This window comes from Oncorhynchus kisutch, unplaced genomic scaffold (genome assembly GCF_002021735.2).
Source record: "Oncorhynchus kisutch isolate 150728-3 unplaced genomic scaffold, Okis_V2 scaffold790, whole genome shotgun sequence".
NCBI lineage: Eukaryota > Metazoa > Chordata > Actinopteri > Salmoniformes > Salmonidae > Oncorhynchus > Oncorhynchus kisutch.
The window spans coordinates 122305-147777 of record NW_022262735.1 but is presented as its reverse complement, the minus strand read 5'-3'; the positions used below and the strand labels follow the sequence as shown (position 1 = coordinate 147777).

Below are 25473 nucleotides of genomic sequence, written 5' to 3'. Positions count from 1 at the left end.
AGGTGGAGGTCACACCATAAGATGTAGGTCACACCATAAAGTGGAGGTCATACCATAAGATGTAGGTCACACCATAAGGTGGAGGTCATACCATAAGGTGGAGGTCACACCATAAGGTGGAGGTCATACCCTAAGGGAGGTCACACCATAAGGTGGAGGTCAATACCCTAAGGTGGAGGTCTTAAGATAAGGTGGAGGTCACACCATAAGGTGGAGGTCACATCATCAGGTGGAGGTCTGACCATAAGGTGGAGGTCTGACCATAAGGTGGAGGTCACACCATAAGGTGGAGGTCACACCATAAGGTGGAGGTCACACCATAAGGTGGAGGTCATAACCTAAGGTGGAGGTCACACCATAAGGTGGAGGTCACACCATAAGGTGGAGGTCTGACCATAAGGTGGAGATCTGATCATAAGGTGGAGGTCTGACCATGAGGTGGAGGTCACAACATAAAGTGGAGGTCTGACCATGAGGTGGAGGTCACAACATAAGGTGGAGGTCTGACCATAAGGTGGAGGTCACAACATAAGGTGGAGGTCTGACCATACGGTGGAGATCTGATCATAAGGTGGAGGTCTGACCATAAGGTGGAGGTCACAACATAAGGTGGAGGTCTGACCATACGGTGGAGATCTGATCATAAGGTGGAGGTCTGACCATAAGGTGGAGGTCACAACATAAGGTGGAGGTCACACCATAAGGTGGAGGTCACAACATAAGGTGGAGGTCACACCATAAGGTGGAGGTCACAACATAAGGTGGAGGTCTGACCATAAGGTGGAGGTCACAACATAAGGTGGAGGTCTGACCATAAGGTGGAGGTACACCATAAGGTGGAGGTCACACCATAAGGTGGAGGTCACAACATAAGGTTTGATCTTGGGGTATATGAGATCCTGTCGTTCTTTTGTTTGGGGCAGAACTCAGGTGAGACATCAGTTGTATGTGTGATGTTTGATCTGTGACTTCTGTCTACAGCTGTAATTTGATCCAAACTGTTATTATTTATAAGTTCACATTTTGAGTGTTCCTTATTTGTTAAGTAAAACACAGAGCCCAGAAAAGTGGAACCAACAACCCTGGTGAGCAGTAAGTCACAGTAGAGACAACTCTTATCCAGAGCAACTAGGGTTATGTGCACTGCTCAATATTTTTTGACCTAATCAGTTCGGGATTCGAACCAGCGACCTTCCGGTTACTGGTCCGCTAGGCTACATACCTCCCCCAGACAAGACAAACACTCCCCCCGAGCCCTGAGCTATGGCATCTTTATTGAAGTTGAAAACACTTTCAAATAGGAAAAAGTTCAAAGCAGCGTTGGGTACTACTAGGTTACAACAGACTATGGCAATTCTAGATTATGTCCCAAATGGCACCCTAAACTTTTAGTAGTGAACCACTTTTGACCAGTGCTCTGGTGCACTATGAAGGGAGTAGGGTGCGAGTTGGGACGTACCTCTTATCCTTACGAGGAGAAATATCAAGTAACAAACTAACAAAGCCATGATGAGAGAAAAAAAACGCCAATACTGTGTTGTGTATGATTGTCCTGTTACTCATGTTGGGCCCAATTCAGACACGGATATGTTGTCTTGTTGAGTGTTACTTACCTCAAGTCTGAATCAGGCCTGTTATAAACATGTCATTGTTAGTGGCTGAATTGGTGAAATATCCATGTAGAGAAAGAGATCAGTGTAATAGTTCTGTCATTATCACATTGGATTGTGTCACAGGGTGTAAGTATACTATATATATAATCATTACAGTGTTACTGTAACTTAAAATGGTGCTGCGCATCGTTCACAAAATATTAACTGGTTTCTCTAACAATGGTGCTACATTTGGAAATGGGACTTCTGAATCTCCAGTGAACATTTTGGCAGCATAAATACTTCCTTAAACAGTTGTCTGTTTCCTTCGTGTCTCTGCATATTCTTGTAAAGCAGTTCAACTAGGACTCATTCCCATGTTCAAAACGGTCAGTGGGTGAATATGGGTAAAGTCTAAGAAATAACAGTTTGTTTGTACCAAATAGTTTAACAATGACATTCGGGGTATTCTCTGTATACTACTATCCGTAGATTCATGCACATATACCAGCATTACACAACATAAAGTCACTAACAATACTGTCAACGCCAACATTCAATCCCTTAACTTTATATACAATACATACAAAAACGAGAACTTTTCCCCCAAAAGGAGAAAATATGGACCCGTTCAAGGATCCTAAACATGTAAACATGAAATAAGGAAAGATGTGTCAAAATGACTTGTAGAAGATAAGCGTTAGTTTTTTTATAGATATATATATTTTTATACAGTATATAACCATGGGTTGTATTCATTTAGTGCACAACGTTGAAAAACGTTTTGCAATGGAAAACGAAAAAGGTAGTGCCTCCCTGTTTCAGTCCGTTGTCTTCGGGGCGGCAGCGTAGCGTAGCCTAGCCTAGTACTTCCTGGTGGTTTCTCTTCCTCTAGAGGCAGGGTAGCCTAGTGGTTAGAGTGTTGGACTAGTAACTGGAAGGTTGCGAGTTCAAACCCCCGAGCTGACAAGGTACAAATCTGTCGTTCTGCCCCTGAACAGGCAGTTAACCCACTGTTCCCAGGCCGTCATTGTAAATAAGAATGTGTTCTTAACTGACTTGCCTAGTTAAATAAAGGTAAAAGTAAAAAAATTATTTCAAAGACGTCGGTGCCTAATTAATACAATCCTGGTTTGTCTGGGAACTGTCATTGTCTCTTCTCCTTCATCTGAAGTTACATGAGTGTTAGCTGTGTTGCTGGCGAAAAGGTAGTGCCTCCCTGTTTCAGTCCGTTGTCTTCGGGGCGGCAGCGTGGCCTAGCCTAGTACTTCCTGGTGGTTTCTCTTCCTCTAGAGGCAGCCTGGTTACTTCCTGGTGGTTTCTCTTCCTCTAGAGGCAGCCTGGTTACTTCCTGGTGGTTTTGTCCTCCTCTAGGGGCAGCCTGGTTACTTCCTGGTGGTTTCTCTTCCTCTAGAGGCAGCCTGGTTACTTCCTGGTGGTTTTGTCCTCCTCTAGGGGCAGCCTGGTTACTTCCTGGTGGTTTCTCTTCCTCTAGAGGCAGCCTGGTTACTTCCTGGTGGTTTTGTCCTCCTCTAGTGGCATCCTGGTTACTTCCTGGTGGTTTCTCTTCCTCTAGTGGCAGCCTGGTTACTTCCTGGTGGTTTTGTCCTCCTCTAGAGGCAGCCTGGTTACTTCCTGGTGGTTTTGTCCTCCTCTAGAGGCAGCCTAGTTACTTCCTGGTGGTTTTGTCCTCCTCTAGTGGCAGCCTAGTTACTTCCTGGTGGTTTTGTCCTCCTCTAGAGGCAGCCTAGTTACTTCCTGGTGGTTTTGTCCTACTCTAGAGGCAGCCTGGTTACTTCCTGGTGGTTTTGTCCTCCTCTAGAGGCAGCCTAGTTACTTCCTGGTGGTTTTGTCCTCCTCTAGTGGCAGCCTAGTTACTTCCTGGTGGTTTCTCTTCCTCTAGAGGCAGCCTAGTTACTTCCTGGTGGTTTTGTCCTCCTCTAGGGGCAGCCTAGTTACTTCCTGGTGGTTTCTCTTCCTCTAGAGGCAGCCTAGTTACTTCCTGGTGGTTTTGTCCTACTCTAGGGGCAGCCTGGTTACTTCCTGGTGGTTTCTCTTCCTCTAGAGGCAGCCTAGTTACTTCCTGGTGGTTTTGTCCTCCTCTAGGGGCAGCCTAGTTACTTCCTGGTGGTTATGTCCTCCTCTGGGGGCAGCCTGGTTACTTCCTGGTGGTTTCTCTTCCTCTAGAGGCAGCCTGATGGTTCCTGGTGGTTTTGTCCTCCTCTAGGGGCAGCCTGGTTACTTCCTGGTGGTTTTGTCCTCCTCTAGAGGCAGCCTGATGGTTCCTGGTGGTTTTGTCCTCCTCTAGTGGCAGCCTGGTTACTTCCTGGTGGTTTCTCTTCCTCTAGAGGCAGCCTGATGGTTCCTGGTGATTTTGTCCTCCTCTAGGGGCAGCCTGGTTGGTTCCTGGTGGGTTTGTCCTCCTCTAGAGGCAGCCTGATGGTTCCTGGTGGTTTTGTCCTCCTCTAGGGGCAGCCTGGTTACTTCCTGGTGGTTTCTCTTCCTCTAGAGGCAGCCTGGTTACTTCCTGGTGGTTTTGTCCTCCTCTAGTGGCAGCCTGGTTACTTCCTGGTGGTTTCTCTTCCTCTAGAGGCAGCCTGATGGTTCCTGGTGGTTTTGTCCTCCTCTAGGGGCAGCCTGGTTACTTCCTGGTGGTTTTGTCCTCCTCTAGTGGCAGCCTGGTTACTTCCTGGTGGTTTCTCTTCCTCTAGAGGCAGCCTGATGGTTCCTGGTGGTTTTTCCTCCTCTAGGGGCAGCCTGGTTGGTTCCTGGTGGTTTTGTCCTCCTCTAGGGGCAGCCTGGTTGGTTTCTGGTGGTTTTGTCCTCCTCTAGGGGCAGCCTGGTGGTTCCTGGTGGGTTTGTCCTCCTCTAGGGGCAGCCTGGTTGGTTCCTGGTGGGTTTGTCCTCCTCTAGGGGCAGCCTGGTTGGTTCCTGGTGGTTTTGTCCTCCTCTAGGGGCAGCCTGGTTGGTTCCTGGTGGGTTTGTCCTCCTCTAGAGGCAGCCTGATGGTTCCTGGTGGTTTTGTCCTCCTCTAGGGGCAGCCTGGTTGGTTCCTGGTGGTTTTGTCCTCCTCTAGGGGCAGCCTGGTTGGTTCCTGGTGGTTTTGTCCTCCTCTAGGGGCAGCCTGGTTGGTTCCTGGTGGGTTTGTCCTCCTCTAGAGGCAGCCTGATGGTTCCTGGTGGTTTTGTCCTCCTCTAGGGGCAGCCTGGTTGGTTCCTGGTGGTTTTGTCCTCCTCTAGGGGCAGACTGGTTGGTTCCTGGTGGGTTTGTCCTACTCTAGGGGCAGCCTGATGGTTCCTGGTGGTTTTGTCCTCCTCTAGGGGCAGCCTGATGGTTCCTGGTGGGTTTGTCCTCCTCTAGGGGCAGCCTGGTTGGTTCCTGGTGGGTTTGTCCTACTCTAGGGGCAGCCTGATGGTTCCTGGTGGTTTTATCCTCCTCTAGGGACAGCCTGGTTGCTTCCTGGTGGTTTTGTCCTCCTCTAGGGGCAGCCTGGTTGGTTCTCTGGTCACCCAATCCAGACATGGAATAGAATCACTGAGCCAGGCATGACTATATATCGGTCCATGATATTTTGTGTTCATGACTCCACTGGTCTGTTTCATAGTGTGTGTGTGTCTGTCCTTCCTTCCTTTCCTAGGATGTGTGTGTGTGTCCTCCCTTCCTTCCCTAGGATGTGTGTGTGTCCTTCCTTCCTTTCCTAGGATGTGTGTGTGTGTCCTTCCTTCCTTCCCTAGGATGTGTGTGTGTGTCCTTCCTTCCTTTCCTAGGATGTGTGTGTGTGTCCTTCCTTCCTTTCCTAGGATGTGTGTGTGTGTCCTCCACCGAGCCAGAGTGTAAACAAAGAGGGTGCCACACATCTCTTGTAGTTATATGACTTCCCAGTGTCTTCCTCAGACACTTCACATAGCTGGAATATATTACACGTTCAGTATGCTTTATCCAGTCTCACACAGCAGTCCACACAGCAGTGAGTCCACACAGCAGTGAGTCCACACAGCAGTGAGTCCACACGTCAGTGAGTCCACACAGCAGTGAGTCCACACGGCAGTGAGTCCACACGTCAGTGAGTCCACACGACAGTGAGTCCACACGTCAGTGAGTCCACACGACAGTGAGTCCACACGTCAGTGAGTCCACACATCAGTGAGTCCACACAGCAGTGAGTCCACACAGCAGTGAGTCCACACGTCAGTGAGTCCACACAGCAGTGAGTCCACACAGCAGTGAGTCCACACAGCAGTGAGTCCACACAGCAGTTAGTCCACACATCAGTGAGTCCACACAGCAGTCCACACAGCAGTCTCACACAGCAGTCCACACAGCAGTGAGTCCACACAGCAGTGAGTCCACACAGCAGTGAGTCCACACAGCAGTCTCACACAGCAGTGAGTCCACACAGCAGTGAGTCCACACAGCAGTGAGTCCACACAGCAGTGAGTCCACACAGCAGAGAGTCCACACAGCAGAGAGTCCACACAGCAGTGAGTCCACACGTCAGTGAGTCCACACAGCAGTGAGTCCACACAGCAGTGAGTCCACACAGCAGTGAGTCCACACAGCAGTGAGTCCACACGTCAGTGAGTCCACACAGCAGTGAGTCCACACGTCAGTGAGTCCACACGTCAGTGAGTCCACACAGCAGTGAGTCCACACGGTAGTGAGTCCACACATCAGTGAGTCCACACAGCAGTGAGTCCACACATCAGTGAGTCCACACGGCAGTGAGTCCACACGTCAGTGAGTCTACACAGCAGTGAGTCCACACGGTAGTGAGTCCACACGACAGTGAGTCCACACAGCAGTGAGTCCACACAGCAGTGAGTCCACACGGCAGTGAGTCCACACAGCAGTGAGTCCACACGGCAGTGAGTCCACACAGCAGTGAGTCCACACAGCAGTGAGTCCACACAGCAGTGAGTCCACACAGAGCTTCTGTTGGTATATAATCTAGTATGTCCACCAACATTGATGTTGCACTGGTACTTTGTCTCTATAGTCACATTACAGTCTTTATCCGCAACCCCAGATGGAGCAGACCGTGCCCCAACAGTAAGTCATAGGTCTAAGGTCGCGGCCCAGCGTTCGGGAGTGGTCTGTCTATAGCAGGGAGCTGGTAGGGCTGCCAGGCAAGGGTGGGCTGTGGCTCTGGTGGCTGTGGTCCTGGCTGTGTGTAGGGCTGTAGCTCTGGCTGTGTCTCAGGGGCAGCAGGTCGTAGTGGCTGGGGATGTGGCTGTTCCTGGGGAGGTCGTACGGGTTCTGAGGGTACGTGGGAACCACCACACCGTTACAGGCCTGGAGAACACTCACCTTGGGTTCTAAAGGGGGGATGAAGTGATGGAGGGATATAGATAGGGGGATGGAGGGATATAGATGGAGGGATAGAGATAGGGGGATGGAGGGATATAGATAGGGGGATGGAGGGATATAGATGGAGGGATAGAGATAGGGGGATGGAGGGATATAGATAGGGGGATGGAGGGATATAGATGGAGGGATAGAGATAGGGGTGATGGAGGGATATAGATAGGGGGATGGAGGGATATAGATGGAGGGATAGAGATGGAGGGATAGAGATAGGGGGATGGAGGGATTGAGTGATATAGATAGAGGGATGGAGGGATATAGATAGGGGGATGGAGGGATAGAGGGATGGAGGGATATAGATAGGGGGATGGAGGGATATAGATGGAGGGATAGAGATAGGGGGATGGAGGGATAGAGATAGGGGGATGGAGGGATGGAGGGATATAGATAGGGGGATATAGATAGGGGGATGGAGGGATATAGATAGGGGGATGGAGGGATATAGATGGAGGGATAGAGATAGGGGGATGGAGGGATAGAGATAGGGGGATGGAGGGATTGAGTGATATAGATAGGGGGATGGAGGGATATAGATGGAGGGATATAGATAGGGGGATGGAGGGATATAGATAGGGGGATGGAGGGATAGAGATGTAGGGATAGAGATAGGGGGATGGAGGGATAGAGATGGAGGGATAGAGATAGGGGGATGGAGGGATATAGTTGGAGGGATAGAGATAGGGGGATGGAGGGATATAGATGGAGGGATAGAGATAGGGGGATGGAGGGATATAGATAGGGGGATGGAGGGATATAATAGGGGGATGGAGGGATATAGATAGGGGGATGGAGGGATATAGATAGGGGGATGGAGGGATATAGATAGGGGGATGGAGGGATATAGATGGAGGGATGGAGGGATATAGATAGGGGGATGGAGGGATATAGATGGAGGGATAGAGATAGGGGGATGGAGGGATATAGATGGAGGGATAGATAGGGGGATGGAGGGATAGAGATAGGGGGATGGAGGGATATAGATAGGGGGATGGAGGGATATAGATAGGGGGATGGAGGGATAGAGATAGGGGGATGGAGGGATATAGATAGGGGGATGGAGGGATATAGATAGGGGGATGGAGGGATATAGATAGGGGGATGGAGGGATATAGATGGAGGGATAGAGATAGGGGGATGTGGGGATATAGATAGGGGGATGGAGGGATATAGATGGAGGGATATAGATAGGGGGATGGGGATATAGATAGGGGGATGGAGGGATATAGATAGGGGGATGGAGGGATATAGATAGGGGGATGGAGGGATATAGATAGGGGGATGGAGGGATATAGATGGAGGGATAGAGATAGGGGGATGGGGGGATATAGATAGGGGGATGGAGGGATATAGATAGGGGGATGGAGGGATAAAGATAGGGGGATGGAGGGATATAGATGGAGGGATATAGATAGGGGGATGGAGGGATATAGATAGGGGGATGGAGGGATGAAGAGAGAAAGAGAGGCTTGAACATTTCTGACTAATCAAAGTGATCATTCAAACACTTCATACAAGTAGTATAACCCCCTCAGACAGAGAGAGAGAACAGACCGACAACAGACAAAGATAACAGACAGAGACAACAGACAGAGACAACAGACATAGACAACAGACTGAAACAACAGACTGAAACAACAGACATAGACAACAGACAGAGACAACAGACATAGACAACAGACTGAAACAACAGACTGAAACAACAGACTGAAACAACAGACATAAACAACAGACTGAAACAACAGACTGATAACCAGTCAGTTACACAGAAAAACAAATTCATCTTCCTCATGATCTTCTCCAGAACTAAAGGGATGTCGATGACCCTACATCCCCCGTAACTCACCCAGTAGGACATCTACATAACTATATATCTACATAACTATATATCTATAACTCACCCAGTAGGACATCTACATAACTATATATCTACATAACTATATATCTATAACTCACCCAGTAGGACATCTACATAACTATATATCTACATAACTATATATCTATAACTCACCCAGTAGGACATCTACATAACTATATATCTACATAACTATATATCTATAACTCACCCAGTAGGACATCTACATAACTATATACCTATAACTCACCCAGTAGGACATCTACATAACTATATATCTACATAACTATATATCTATAACTCACCCAGTAGGACATCTACATAACTATATATCTACATAACTATATATCTATAACTCACCCAGTAGGACATCTACATAACTATATATCTACATAACTATATATCTATAACTCACCCAGTAGGACATCTACATAACTATATACCTATAACTCACCCAGTAGGACATCTACATAACTATATATCTACATAACTATATACCTATAACTCACCCAGTAGGACATCTACATAACTATATATCTATAACTCACCCAGTAGGACATCTACATAACTATATATCTATAACTCACCCACATCATAGACATTCTTGCTGGAGGTGTGTGTGGCGGTGGTGGTGACTATAGCAGAGGAGCAGTAGGACATGTCGTGGTGGACAGGACTCTTCATCTCTACATAGCTGCTCTCTGTGTGTTTACAGGCCACAGCCAGCGGGTCATTGATGGTGGCGTAGGGGTTCTCACTGTTCAGAGAGCAGGTGCTGGACAGGGAACCCTTCATGTAGTCTGACAAAGACAAATAACACACTGAGAAGCAGGAACACGGGAACACTTTTTTTTAACAAGGTGAAGGTATCTGTTTGCGAATGATTCTGATATCAGCGATGACATTGTCATCCTTTCAATGCATTTGTCATATCAACATTGGGAAGACGAATACAACATGAGATTATAATTCTACCCCGGGAGGTAAGAGAAGTGAAAACTCTTATCCACTGACAACCTGTAGATAAACAATTAAAAACAGAGTACAGGGTAAATTACACAGGACACAACATTCACACTATTAGTAACATATCACAGTATAAAGCATTTACATCCAAAAGTAGTGAGTTTGTTTATGGGGTGTTGTGTTAATTAGAGACTGGAGGAGAGGAGGAGAGGACCAGAGAGGACTGTGTTAGGTAGAGACTGGAGGAGAGGAGGAGAGAGGACTGTGTTAGGTAGAGACTGGAGGAGAGGAGGAGAGGACCAGAGAGGACTGTGTTAGGTAGAGACTGGAGGAGAGGAGGAGAGAGGAGTGTGTTAGGTAGAGACTGGAGGAGAGGAGGAGAGAGGACTGTGTTAGGTAGAGACTGGAGGAGAGGAGGAGAGAGGAGTGTGTTAGGTAGAGACTGGATGAGAGGACCAGAGAGGAGTGTGTGAGACCATCAGGAGGAAGGAACACACACAGAGGAGGAGATCACAGGCGTGCCCTGTGGAGAGAGAGAGACAGAGGTCAAAACACACACATCAGTTCATACACATCAGTTCATACGCAAACCAGAGTATGTGAGCGGTGTTGAGTGGTCTGAAATCCCGCTCATTGCTTACAGAGCGGTGTTGAGTGGTCTGAAATCCCGCTCATTGCTTTCAGAGCGGTGTCGAGTGGTCTGAAATCCCGCTCATTGCTTACAGAGTGGTGTTGAGTGGTCTGAAATCCCGCTCATTTCTTACAGAGCGGTGTTGAGTGGTCTGAAATCCCGCTCATTGCTTACAGAGCGGTGTTGAGTGATCTGAAATCCCGCTCATTGCGGTGCAACGCTCCGGCGCTCCACGTTCTTTCCAACCGCTCTGCTAAAAACCTCGCTCACAGGAAGAAGAAAACAACTAGTCGCTCCAAATTCCCTCCGTTCATTATAATCACCATTTAACCAAAACCCATCTATTGTTGTGACTTCCTGGACATACCATTTAACCAACACCCATCTATTGTTGTGACTACCTGGACATACCATTTAACCAACACCCATCTATTGTTGTGACTACCGGGACCTACCATTTAACCAACACCCATCTATTGTTGTGACTACCTGGACATACCATTTAACCAACACCCATCTATTGTTGTGACTGCCTGGACATACCATTTAACCAACACCCATCTATTGTTGTGACTACCTGGACATACCATTTAACCAACACCCATCTATTGTTGTGACTACCTGGACATACCATTTAACCAACACCCATCTATTGTTGTGACTACCTGGACATACCATTTAACCAACACCCATCTATTGTTGTGACTTCCTGGACATACCATTTAACCAACACCCATCTATTGTTGTGACTACCTGGACATACCATTTAACCAACACCCATCTATTGTTGTGACTACCTGGACATACCATTTAACCAACACCCATCTATTGTTGTGACTTCCTGGACATACCATTTAACCAACACCCATCTATTGTTGTGACTGCCTGGACATACCATTTAACCAACACCCATCTATTGTTGTGACTTCCTGGACATACCATTTAACCAACACACATCTATTGTTGTGACAGCCTGGACATACCATTTAACCAAAACCCATCTATTGTTGTGACTTCCTGGACCTACCATTTAACCAACACCCATCTATTGTTGTGACTGCCGGGACCTACCATTTAACCAACACCCATCTATTGTTGTGACTGCCGGGACCTACCATTTAACCAACACCCATCTATTGTTGTGACTTCCTGGACATACCATTTAACCAACACCCATCTATTGTTGTGACTGCCTGGACATACCATTTAACCAACACCCATCTATTGTTGTGACTTCCTGGACATCAAATCAAATCAAATCAAATCAAATTTATTTGTCACATACACATGGTTAGCAGATGTTAATGCGAGTGTAGCGAAATGCTTGTGCTTCTAGTTCCGACAATGCAGTAATAACGAACAAGTGATCTAACTAACAATTCCAAAAAAAACTACTGTCTTATACACAGTGTAAGGGGATAAAGAATATGTACATAAGGATATATGAATGAGTGATGGTACAGAGCAGCATAGGCAAGATACAGTAGATGATATCGAGTACAGTATATACATATGAGATGAGTATGTAAACCAAGTGGCATAGTTAAAGTGGCTAGTGATACATGTATTACATGAGGATGCAGTCGATGATATAGAGTACAGTATCTACGTATGCATATGAGATGAATAATGTAGGGTAAGTAACATTATATAAGGTAGCATTGTTTAAAGTGGCTAGTGATATATTTACATCATTTCCCATCAATTCCCATGATTAAAGTGGCTGGAGTAGAGTCAGTGGCATTGACAGTGTGTTGGCAGTAGCCACTCAATGTTAGTGGTGGCTGTTTAACAGTCTGATGGCCTTGAGATAGAAGCTGTTTTTCAGTCTCTCGGTCCCAGCTTTGATGCACCTGTACTGACCTCGCCTTCTGGATGACAGCGGGGTGAACAGGCAGTGGCTCGGGTGGTTGATGTCCTTGATGATCTTTATGGCCTTCCTGTAGCATCGGGTGGTGTAGGTGTCCTGGAGGGCAGGTAGTTTGCCCCCGGTGATGCGTTGTGCAGACCTCACTACCCTCTGGAGAGCCTTACGGTTGAGGGCGGTGCAGTTGCCATACCAGGCGGTGATACAGCCCGCCAGGATGCTCTCGATTGTGCATCTGTAGAAGTTTGTGAGTGCTTTTGGTGACAAGCCGAATTTCTTCAGCCTCCTGAGGTTGAAGAGGCGCTGCTGCGCCTTCCTCACGATGCTGTCTGTGTGAGTGGACCAATTCAGTTTGTCTGTGATGTGTATGCCGAGGAACTTAAAACTTGCTACCCTCTCCACTACTGTTCCATCGATGTGGATGGGGGGGTGTTCCCTCTGCTGTTTCCTGAAGTCCACAATCATCTCCTTAGTTTTGTTGACGTTGAGTGTGAGGTTATTTTCCGGACATACCATTTAACCAACACCCATCTATTGTTGTGACTACCTGGACATACCATTTAACCAACACCCATCTATTGTTGTGACTTCCTGGACATACCATTTAACCAACACACATCTATTGTTGTGACAGCCTGGACATACCATTTAACCAAAACCCATCTATTGTTGTGACTTCCTGGACCTACCATTTAACCAACACCCATCTATTGTTGTGACTTCCTGGACCTACCATTTAACCAACACCCATCTATTGTTGTGACTGCCTGGACCTACCATTTAACCAACACCCATCTATTGTTGTGACTGCCTGGACCTACCATTTAACCAACACTCATCTATTGTTGTGACTTCCTGGACATACCATTTAACCAACACCCATCTATTGTTGTGACTGCCGGGACCTACCATTTAACCAACACCCATCTATTGTTGTGACTGCCGGGACCTACCATTTAACCAACACCCATCTATTGTTGTGACTGCCGGGACCTACCATTTAACCAACACCCATCTATTGTTGTGACTGCCGGGACCTACCATTTAACCAACACCCATCTATTGTTGTGACTGCCGGGACCTACCATTTAACCAACACACATCTATTGTTGTGACTGCCGGGACCTACCATTTAACCAACACACATCTATTGTTGTGACTTCCTGGACCTACCATTTAACCAACACCCATCTATTGTTGTGACTGCCTGGACATACCATTTAACCAACACCCATCTATTGTTGTGACTGCCGGGACCTACCATTTAACCAACACCCATCTATTGTTGTGACTACCAGGACCTACCATTTAACCAAAACCCATCTATTGTTGTGACTGCCGGGACCTACATTACCATTTGGGTTTGAAGTATTGAAACCAAACCATATGATTTGAATGAAAAGTATAATTTTTATATGTGTATATATATATACAGTATATATATTTTTTATGGGGTAGATCAGCTTTAATATTTCAGATAGATTGTGGCTTCTATCATTTAACCAACACCCATCTATTGTTGTGACTGCCGGGACCTACCATTTAACCAACACCCATCTATTGTTGTGACTGCCGGGACCTACCATTTAACCAACACCCATCTATTGTTGTGACTGCCGGGACCTACCATTTAACCAACACCCATCTATTGTTGTGACTGCCGGGACCTACCATTTAACCAACACACATCTATTGTTGTGACTGCCGGGACCTACCATTTAACCAACACACATCTATTGTTGTGACTTCCTGGACCTACCATTTAACCAACACCCATCTATTGTTGTGACTGCCTGGACATACCATTTAACCAACACCCATCTATTGTTGTGACTGCCGGGACCTACCATTTAACCAACACCCATCTATTGTTGTGACTACCAGGACCTACCATTTAACCAAAACCCATCTATTGTTGTGACTGCCGGGACCTACATTACCATTTGGGTTTGAAGTATTGAAACCAAACCATATGATTTGAATGAAAAGTATAATTTTTATATGTGTATATATATATACAGTATATATATTTTTTATGGGGTAGATCAGCTTTAATATTTCAGATAGATTGTGGCTTCTATCAGTGCTGCATCATTTCCAATCCCCCATATGTATTTTTTGCAAATATATATATATATATATATATATCAAAACAAATTATATTGGTCACATACACATGTTTAGCAGATGTTATTGAGCGAAAGGCTTGTGCATCTAGTTCTGACAGTGCAGTAAAATCGAACAGTTTCCCAACAACTACCTAATACACACAAATCTAAAGGGGTGAATGAGAATATGTACATATCAGTATATGGATGAGAGATGGCCGAGTGGCATAGGCAAGGTGCAGTAGATGGTATAAAATACAGTATATACTGTACATGTGATGTGAGTAATGTAAGATATGTAAACATTATTTAACGTGGCATTGTTTAAAGTGACTGGTGATCCTTTTATTAAGGTGGCCAGTGATCTCAATCTACAGTGGCTTGCGAAAGTATCCACCCCCTTGGCGTTTTTCCTATTTTGTTGCCTTACAACCTGGAATTAAAATAGATTTTTTGGGGGGTTTGTATAATTTGATTTACACAACATGTCTACCACTTTGAAGATGCAAAATATGTTTTATTGTCAAACAAAACCAGAAATAAGACAAAAAAACTGAAAAATTGAGCGTGCATAACTATTCACCCCCCCAAAGTCAATACTTTGTAGAGCCACCTTTTGCAGAAATTACAGCTGCAAGTCTCTCTCTCTATAAGCTTCGCACATCTAGCCACTGGGATTTTTGCCCATTCTTCAAGGCAAAACTGCTCCAGCTCCTTCAAGTTGGATGGGTTCCACTGGTGCACAGCAATCTTTAAGTCATACAACAGATTCTCAATTGGATTGAGGTCTGGGCTTTGACTAGGCTATTCCAAGACATTTAAATGTTTCCCCTTAAACCACTCAAGTGTTGCTTTAGCAGGACGCTTAGGGTCATTGTCCTGCTGGAAGGTGAACCTCCGTCCCAGTCTCAAATCTCTGGAAGACTGAAACAGGTTTCCCTCAAGAATTTCCCTGTATTTAGCGCCATCAGTCAGTCCTGTTTCCCAGTTTCCCTGCCTATGAAAAACATCCTCACAGCATGATGCTGCCACCACCATGCTTCACTGTGGGGATAGTGTTCTCGGGGTGATGAGAGGTGTTGGGTTTGTGCCAAACATAGTGTTTTCCTTGATGGCCAAAAAGCTCAATTCTAGTCTCATCCGACCAGAGTACCTTCTTCCATATGTTTGGGGAGTCTCCTACATGATTTTGGTGAACACCAAAAGTGTTTGCTTATTTTTTTCTTTAAGCAATGGCTTTTTTCTGGCAACTCTTCCGTAAAGCCCAACCCTGATCTGTACCTCTCCACAACTTTGTCCCTGACCTGTTTGGAGAGCTCCTTGGTCTTCATGGTGCCCCTTGCTTAGTGGTGTTGCAAGAGTGTGCAAAACTGTCATCAAGGCAAAGGGTGGCTACTTTGAAGAATCTCAAATATAGAATATTTTTTTATTTTTTTAACAATTAGTTGGTTATTGAATGAGTAGGTGTGTCCAAACTTTTGACTGGTACTGTAGTTATCTACCCACCTCATTCCTGTCTATTATCATGTGCACACAGTACACCATCATGCTTTCAGGATAGGTGTCTTTTCAGATTCCACCGTGATTCTTTAGTTGTGGACACTACATCACCACACTCCCTCTCTTATTTAGTTGTGGACACTACATCACCACACTCCCTCTCTTCTTTAGTAGTGGACACTACATCACCACACTCCCTCTCTTCTTTAGTTGTGGACACTACATCACCACACTCCCTCTCTTCTTTAGTTGTGGACACTACATCACCACACTCACTCTCTTCTTTAGTTGTGGACACTACATCACCACACTCCCTCTCTTCTTTAGTTGTGGACACTACATCACCACACTCCCTCACTTCTTTAGTAGTGGACACTACATCACCACACTCCCTCTCTTCTTTAGTTGTGGACACTACATCACCACACTCCCTCTCTTCATTAGTAGTGGACACTACATCACCACACTCCCTCTCTTCTTTAGTTGTGGACACTACATCACCACACTCCCTCTCTTCTTTAGTTGTGGACACTCCCTTTAGTTGTGGACACTACATCACCACACTCCCTCTCTTCTTTAATAGTGGACACTACATCACCACACTCCCTCTCTTCTTTAGTTGTGGACACTATATCACCACACTCCCTCACTTCTTTAGTTGTGGACACTACATCACCACACTCCCTCTCTTCTTTAGTAGTGGACACTACATCACCACACTCCCTCTCTTCTTTAGTAGTGGACACTATATCACCACACTCATTCTCTTGCTCTTGGTTCCTCCTCATCTTTGTAAGTGATGTTGCACCTGTGTGTTTTATCAGTTTCTTAATTAAAATATTTAGTGAACTCCATGACAGTAGCTAAAGCAAGGGGCTGTAGCAGCACACATGTAGCCTACAAATGCATTCTGGGCCGGGCACGCCCTGAGCTCATGAAGTGAGCGCTGCCGGAGAGGTACTGGAGCGAAACTGGAGCGGGCGAGAAGGCCGGCGTTCCAGCCTTTGGGAAACTCGCTCCGCGCTCCAGTCAAATTGGGCACGTTCCACTCCTCGCTCCGCGCTCCAGTCAAATTGGGCACGTTCCACTCCTCGCTCCGCGCTCCAGTCAAATTGGGCACACTCCGCACCTCGCTCCGCTCACATACTCTGACACAAACACAACACACAGCACACATGCAGTCACACACTACAGTGCAGGAAAGTCTTTGGGTAACAGAGACAACCACTCTGTTATATGAGATGGTCTTCTTCATAAGGACATAGTGGAGTCTCATACTCTACCTCTGTAGTACTGTTCATGGTAGGAGCTGTAGCGTCTGTCTACACGGTACACACCTACAGAGATGTTAAAGGGACAGATTAAGAGTCTGTCTACACGGTACACACCTACAGAGATGTTAAAGAGACAGATTAAGAGCCTGTCTACACGGTACACACCTACAGAGATGTTAAAGGGACAGATTAAGAGCCTGTCTACACGGGTACACACCTACAGAGATGTTAAAGGGACAGATTAAGAGTCTGTCTACACAGTAAACACCTACAGAGATGTTAAAGGGACAGATTAAGAGCCTGTCTACACAGTAAACACCTACAGAGATGTTAAAGGGACAGATTAAGAGCCTGTCTACACGGTAAATACCTACAGAGATGTTAAAGGGACAGATTAAGAGTCTGTCTACATGGTACACACCTACAGAGATGTTAAAGAGACAGATTAAGAGCCTGTCTACACGGTACACACCTACAGAGATGGTAAAGAGACAGATTAAGAGCCTGTCTACACGGTACACACCTACAGAGATGGTAAAGGGACAGATTAAGAGCCTGTCTACACGGTACACACCTACAGAGATGTTAAAGAGACAGATTAAGAGCCTGTCTACACGGTACACACCTACAGAGATGGTAAAGGGACAGATTAAGAGCCTGTCTACACGGTACACACCTACAGAGATGTTAAAGAGACAGATTAAGAGCCTGTCTACACGGTACACACCTACAGAGATGTTAAAGGGACAGATTAATTATGTTTAACTATATGACCATCTATTCAGAAGGTGTTCCTAATGTTTTGAACAGTCAGTGTATCTATACAGCAGGTGTTCCTAATGTTTTGAACAGTCAGTGTATCTATACAGAAGGTGTTCCTAATGTTTTGAACAGTCAGTGTATCTATACAGCAGGTGTTCCTAATGTTTTGAACAGTCAGTGTATCTATACAGAAGGTGTTCCTAATGTTTTGAACAGTCAGTGTATCTATTCAGAAGGTGTTCCTAATGTTTTGAACAGTCAGTGTATCTATACAGCAGGTGTTCCTAATGTTTTGAACAGTCAGTGTATCTATACAGAAGGTGTTCCTAATGTTTTGTTAAACAATCCCAAATCAACTTGTATTTACAATGGGTTTTATAAGGGAGTCATCAGACATACCCAGTTCATCGAGGTTATAGTAGGCTGTCCACTCTGGAGCACTATTCCTGTTTAACCTCTTGTCCTTCACCTGGGAACGAAACACACACAGACTGAGGGCCCCAGCAAGAGCAGCTGCTACACACAGACAGACTGAGGGCCCCAGCAAGAGTAGCTGCTACACACAGACAGACTGAGGGCCCCAGCAAGAGCAGCTTCTACACACAGACAGACTGAGGGCCCCAGCAAGAGTAGCTGCTACACACGGACAGACTGAGGGCCCCAGGAAGAGTAGCTGCTACACACAGACAGACTGAGGGCCCCAGCAAGAGTAGCTGCTACACGTGGAACAGCTGATGAGGACCCCAGCAAGAGTAGCTGCTACACGTGGAACAGCTAATGAGGACCCCAGGAAGAGTAGCTGCTACACGTGGAACAGCTGATGAGGACCGCAGCAAGAGTAGCTGCTACAAGTGGAACAGCTAATGAGGACCCCAGGAAGAGTAGCTGCTACACGTGGAACAGCTAATGAGGACCACAGGAAGAGTAGCTGCTACACGTGGAACAGCTAATGAGGACCCCAGGAAGAGTAGCTGCTACACGTGGAACAGCTAATGAGGACCCCAGGAAGAGTAGCTGCTACACGTGGAACAGCTAATGAGGACCCCAGGAAGAGTAGCTGCTACACGTGGAACAGCTAATGAGGACCCCAGCAAGAGTAGCTGCTACACGTGGAACAGCTAATGAGGACCCCAGGAAGAGTAGCTGCTACACGTGGAACAGCTAATGAGGACCCCAGGAAGAGTAGCTGCTACACGTGGAACAGCGAATGAGGACCACAGGAAGAGTAGCTGCTACACGTGGAACAGCTAATGAGGACCACAGGAAGAGTAGCTGCTACACGTGGAACAGCTAATGAGGACCCCAGGAAGAGTAGCTGCTACACGTGGAACAGCTAATGAGGACCACAGGAAGAGTAGCTGCTACACGTGGAACAGCTAATGAGGACACCAGCAAAAGCAGCTGCTACACACAGACAGACTGAGGACCCCAGCAAGAGCAGCTGCTACACACAGACAGACTGAGGGACCCAGGAAGAGTAGCTGCTACACACAGACAGACTGAGGACCCCAGCAAGAGCAGCTGCTACACACAGACAGACTGAGGGCCCCAGCAAGAGTAGCTGCTACACGTGGAACAGCTAATGAGGACCCCAGGAAGAGTAGCTGCTACACGTGGAACAGCTAATGAGGACCCCAGGAAGAGTAGCTGCTACACGTGGAACAGCGAATGAGGACCACAGGAAGAGTAGCTGCTACACGTGGAACAGCTAATGAGGACCACAGGAAGAGTAGCTGCTACACGTGGAACAGCTAATGAGGACCACAGGAAGAGTAGCTGCTACACGTGGAACAGCTAATGAGGACCCCAGCAAGAGTAGCTGCTACATGTGGAACAGCTAATGAGGACCCCAGGAAGAGTAGCTGTGACACGTGGAACAGCTAATGAGGACCCCAGGAAGAATAGCTGCTACACGTGGAACAGCGAATGAGGACCACAGGAAGAGTAGCTGCTACACGTGGAACAGCTAATGAGGACCACAGGAAGAGTAGCTGCTACACGTGGAACAGCTAATGAGGACCACAGGAAGAGTAGCTGCTACACGTGGAACAGCTAATGCGGACCACAGGAAGAGTAGCTGCTACACGTGGAACAGCTAATGAGGACCACAGGAAGAGTAGCTGCTACACGTGGAACAGCTAATGCGGACCACAGGAAGAGTAGCTGCTACACGTGGAACAGCTAATGAGGACCACAGGAAGAGTAGCTGCTACACGTGGAACAACACACAAAGAACTGACAAATGAAAGACACATGTTTCTTGGAGAATGCCAATGTAGAGGTAACTGCCAGAATAATGGAAACACTTGATGAGGGATACAAAGTATATTGAAAGCAGGTGCTTCCACACAGGTGTGGTTCCTGAGTTAATTAAGCAATTAACATAGTAATGGTAGCTTTTATGCTTTCCCATACAATGACAATGCCCCATACACATGTCAGGAGTGGTCACTGAATGGTTGGATGAGCATGAAAAACTTAATAAACCATGTGACCTGGCCGTTTCAGTCTCCAGATCTCAACCCAACTGAACACTTCTGGGAGATTGTGGAACGGCACCTGAGACCAGCGTTTTCCAACCACCATCAACAAAACACCAAACGATTGAATTTCTGGTGGAAGAACGATGTCATATCCCTCCAATAGAATGATGTCACATCCCTCCAATAGAATGATGTCACATACCTCCAATAGAATGATGTCACATCCCTCCAATAGAATGATGTCACATCCCTCCAATAGAACGATGTCACATCCCTCCAATAGAACGATGTCACATACCTCCAATAGAACGATGTCACATCCCTCCAACAGAATGATGTCACATCCCTCCAATAGAACGATGTCACATCCCTCCAATAGAACGATGTCACATCCCTCCAATAGAACGATGTCACATCCCTCCAATAGAACGATGTCACATCCCTCCAATAGAACGATGTCACATCCCTCCAATAGAACGATGTCACATCCCTCCAATAGAACGATGTCACATCCCTCCAATAGAATGATGTCACATCCCTCCAATAGAACGATGTCACATCCCTCCAATAGAACGATGTCACATCCCTCCAATAGAACGATGTCACATCCCTCCAATAGAATGATGTCACATCCCTCCAATAGAATGATGTCACATCCCTCCAATAGAATGATGTCACATCCCTCCAATAGAATGATGTCACATCCCTCCAATAGAACGATATCACATCCCTCCAATAGAACGATGTCACATCCCTCCAATAGAACGATGTCACATCCCTCCAATAGAACGATGTCACATCCCTCCAATAGAACGATGTCACATCCCTCCAATAGAATTATGTCACATCCCTCCAATAGAACGATGTCACATCCCTCCAATAGAACGATGTCACATCCCTCCAATAGAACGATGTCACATCGCTACAATAGAACGATGTCACATCCCTCCAATAGAACGATGTCACATCACCTCCAATAGAACGATGTCACATCCCTCCAATAGAACGATGTCACATCCCTCCAATAGAATGATGTCACATCCCTCCAATAGAACGATGTCACATCCCTCCAATAGAACGATGTCACATCACCTCCAATAGAACGATGTCACATCCCTCCAATAGAACGATGTCACATCCCTCCAATAGAACGATGTCACATCCCTCCAATAGAACGATGTCACATCCCTCCAATAGAATGATGTCACATCACCTCCAATAGAACGATGTCACATCCCTCCAATAGAACGATGTCACATCCCTCCAATAGAATGATGTCACATCCCTCCAATAGAACGATGTCCCATCCCTCCAATAGAAAGATGTCACATCCCTCCAATAGAACGATGTCACATCCCTCCAATAGAACGATGTCACATCCCTCCAATAGAACGATGTCACATCCCTCCAATAGAACGATGTCACATCCCTCCAATAGAACGATGTCACATCCCTCCAATAGAACGATGTCACATCCCTCCAATAGAGTTCCAGACACCTGTAGAATCTATGACGAGGTGCATTGAAGCGGTTCTGTCTGCTCGTTGTGAAAACTATTAAGACATTTTAATGAAAATTATTTATTATTATTATTATTTTATTAAAAAACTATTAATTTGTATGTTTTTTGTTTTCTTTATTTTGGCAGTTGACAGTATGTACTCTTATCATAAATAAAGTTATTAAGGTTCGTTGCCACCCACCTTGGCCCTTCTGGTCTTCTTGTCAGGCTTGGCGTAGTGGCCAGCGTAGGTACATGCTCCCAGAGTGTGGTAGGAGGGGTTAGTGAAACAATGACTGACGTTGCTGTTGGTAGGAGAGGAGTCTAGAGAGGAGAACAAAGCCTGTACACTGATGCCCTGCTCACCACGGAAACATCAGCTTGTAGCATAGGACTCTACACACACACAGTCACATGGGTGAGCACGCAAGCAAACGCAAAAACACACAGCTCCATCGGGACATTTTCAATACAAGGCTGGTAAAAACAGAGGTTTCATCAGAATGCTGAGTTTGCTGAGAACACAAACAGCAAGAGAGAGGAGGATCTAGCTGGAAAGAGAGTTCAGTCAGATCACCCCTGAATTGAGTTAGATCACCTCCAATTTCAGTCAGATCACCCCCAATTTCAGTCAGATCACCCCCGAGGGCTGTGGAGAGGGACCACACTGTGAAGAGACAGTCCTGTAGAGAGAGTCCACACTGTAAAGAGACAGTCCTGTGGAGAGAGTCCACACTGTAAAGAGACAGTCCTGTGGAGATGGACCACACTGTAAAGAGACAATCCTGTGGAGAGAGTCCACACTGTAAAGAGACAGTCCTGTGGAGAGGGACCACACTGTAAAGAGACAGTCCTGTGGAGAGAGTCCACACTGTAAAGAGACAGTCCTGTGGAGAGAGTCCACACTGTAAAGAGACAGTCCTGTGGAGAGAGTCCACACTGTAAAGAGACAGTCCTGTGGAGAGAGTCCACACTGTAAAGAGACAGTCCTGTGGAGATGGACCACACTGTAAAGAGACAATCCTGTGGAGAGAGTCCACACTGTAAAGAGACAGTCCTGTGGAGAGGGACCACACTGTAAAGAGACAGTCCTGTGGAGAGAGTCCACACTGTAAAGAGACAGTCCTGTGGAGAGAGTCCACACTGTAAAGAGACAGTCCTGTGGAGAGAGTCCACACTGTAAAGAGACAGTCCTGTAGAGAGAGTCCACACTGTAAAGAGACAGTCCCGTGGAGAGAGTCCACACTGTAAAGAGACAGTCCTGTGGAGAGAGTCCACACTGTAAAGAGACAGTCCCGTGGAGAGAGTCCACACTGTAAAGAGACAGTCCTGTGGAGAGAGTCCACACTGTAAAGAGACAGTCCTGTGGAGAGAGTCAGCACTGTAAAGAGACAGTCATGTGGAGAGAGTCCACACTGTAAAGAGACAGTCCTGTGGAGAGAGTCCACACTGTAAAGAGACAGTCCTGTGGAGAGAGTCCACACTGTAAAGAGACAGTCCTGTGGAGAGAGACCACACTGTAAAGAGACAGTCCTGTGGAGAGAGTCCACACTGTAAAGAGACAGTCCTGTGGAGAGAGTCAGCACTGTAAAGAGACAGTCCTGTGGAGAGAGACCACACTGTAAAGAGACAGTCCTGTGGAGAGAGACCACACTGTAAAGAGACAGTCATGTGGAGAGAGACCACACTGACTTAACATGACTAAGTGGTAGAGTCTGGAGCGTCTCACCAGAGAGGGAGTAACCCTGGCTGACTTAGTAAACATGACTAAGTGGTAGAGTCTGGAGCGTCTCACCAGAGAGGGAGTAACCCTGGCTGACTTAGTTAACATGACTAAGTGGTAGAGTCTGGAGCGTCTCACCAGAGAGGGAGTAACCCTGGCTGACTTAGTTAACATGACTAAGTGGTAGAGTCTGGAGCGTCTCACCAGAGAGGGAGTAACCCTGGCTGACTTAGTTAACATGACTAAGTGGTAGAGTCTGGAGCGTCTCACCAGAGAGGGAGTAACCCTGGCTGACTTAGTTAACATGACTAAGTGGTAGAGTCTGGAGCGTCTCACCAGAGAGGGAGTAACCCTGGCTGACTTAGTTAACATGACTAAGTGGTAGAGTCTGGAGCGTCTCACCAGAGAGGGAGTAACCCTGACTGACTTAGTTAACATGACTAAGTGGTAGAGTCTGGAGCGTCTCACCAGAGAGGGGGTAACCCTGGCTGACTTAGTTAACATGACTAAGTGGTAGAGTCTGGAGAGTCTCACCAGAGAGGGAGTAACCCTGGCTGACTTAGTTAACATGACTAAGTGGTAGAGTCTGGAGCGTCTCACCAGAGAGGGAGTAACCCTGACTGACTTAGTTAACATGACTAAGTGGTAGAGTCTGGAGAGTCTCACCAGAGAGGGAGTAACCCTGACTGACTTAGTTAACATGACTAAGTGGTAGAGTCTGGAGCGTCTCACCAGAGAGGGAGTAACCCTGGCTGACTTAGTTAACATGACTAAGTGGTAGAGTCTGGAGCGTCTCACCAGAGAGGGAGTAACCCTGACTGACTTAGTTAACATGACTAAGTGGTAGAGTCTGGAGCGTCTCACCAGAGAGGGAGTAACCCTGGCTGACTTAGTTAACATGACTAAGTGGTAGAGTCTGGAGCGTCTCACCAGAGAGGGAGTAACCCTGACTGCTGATCCTCAGGGCAGGGCTGTAGGACACACTGGGCATGTGCTGCGCTCCTTTCTCTCTCTGGTGATGCCGCCACCACACCACCACCCCCAACACGGTCATGATGAAGAGGAGGAGGAAGATGATGCCCATGACAGCGCCAGCTGACTGGTGCTCTGATGCCAAGGCCGGGCTGATCTTAGTGTAAGGATTCAGCTCCTCCATCATCAGGGCAGCTGGAATAGAGAGGGGGGAGCATATTTATACAAACACTAACACAGATCACCATTAATACACACAGAAACACCAGACCTGGATCAAATACTGTAATAAACACCAGACCTGGATCAAATACTGTAATAAACACCAGACCTGGATCAAATACTGTAATAAACACCAGACCTGGATCAAATACTGTAATAAACACCAGACCTGGATCAAATACTGTAATAAACACCAGACCTGGATCAGATACTGTAATAAACACCAGACCTGGATCAAATACTGTAATAAACACCAGACCTGGATCAAATACTGTAATAAACACCAGACCTGGATCAAATACTGTAATAAACACCAGACCTGGATCACATACTGTAATAAACACCAGACCTGGATCACATACTGTAATAAACACCAGACCTGGATCAAATACTGTAATAAACACCAGACATGGATCAAATACTGTAATAAACACCAGACCTGGATCAAATACTGTAATAAACACCAGACCTGGATCAAATACTGTAATAAACACCAGACATGGATCAAATACTGTAATAAACACCAGACCTGGATCAAATACTGTAATAAACACCAGACCTGGATCAGATACTGTAATAAACACCAGACCTGGATCAAATACTGTAATAAACACCAGACCTGGATCAAATACTGTAATAAACACCAGACCTGGATC

The 25473-nt window shown here is 46.4% G+C and overlaps 1 protein-coding gene across 1 annotated transcript in view; it reads right to left on the bottom strand.

Moving 5' to 3' along the window:
• Positions 1-1255: 1255 nt before the first annotated feature.
• LOC116362119 (multiple epidermal growth factor-like domains protein 11) overlaps positions 1256-25473 on the bottom strand; it is a 35730-nt gene continuing 11512 nt past the window's right edge. Inside the window, exons 6-8 of the mRNA XM_031816412.1 lie at positions 24554-24790; positions 9396-9608; positions 1256-6907 (exon numbers count right to left, since the gene is read on the bottom strand). Coding sequence (XP_031672272.1) covers positions 6690-6907; positions 9396-9608; positions 24554-24790 — 668 coding nt within the window. The 3' untranslated portion in view covers positions 1256-6689. The remainder of the gene's footprint in view (positions 6908-9395; positions 9609-24553; positions 24791-25473) is intronic.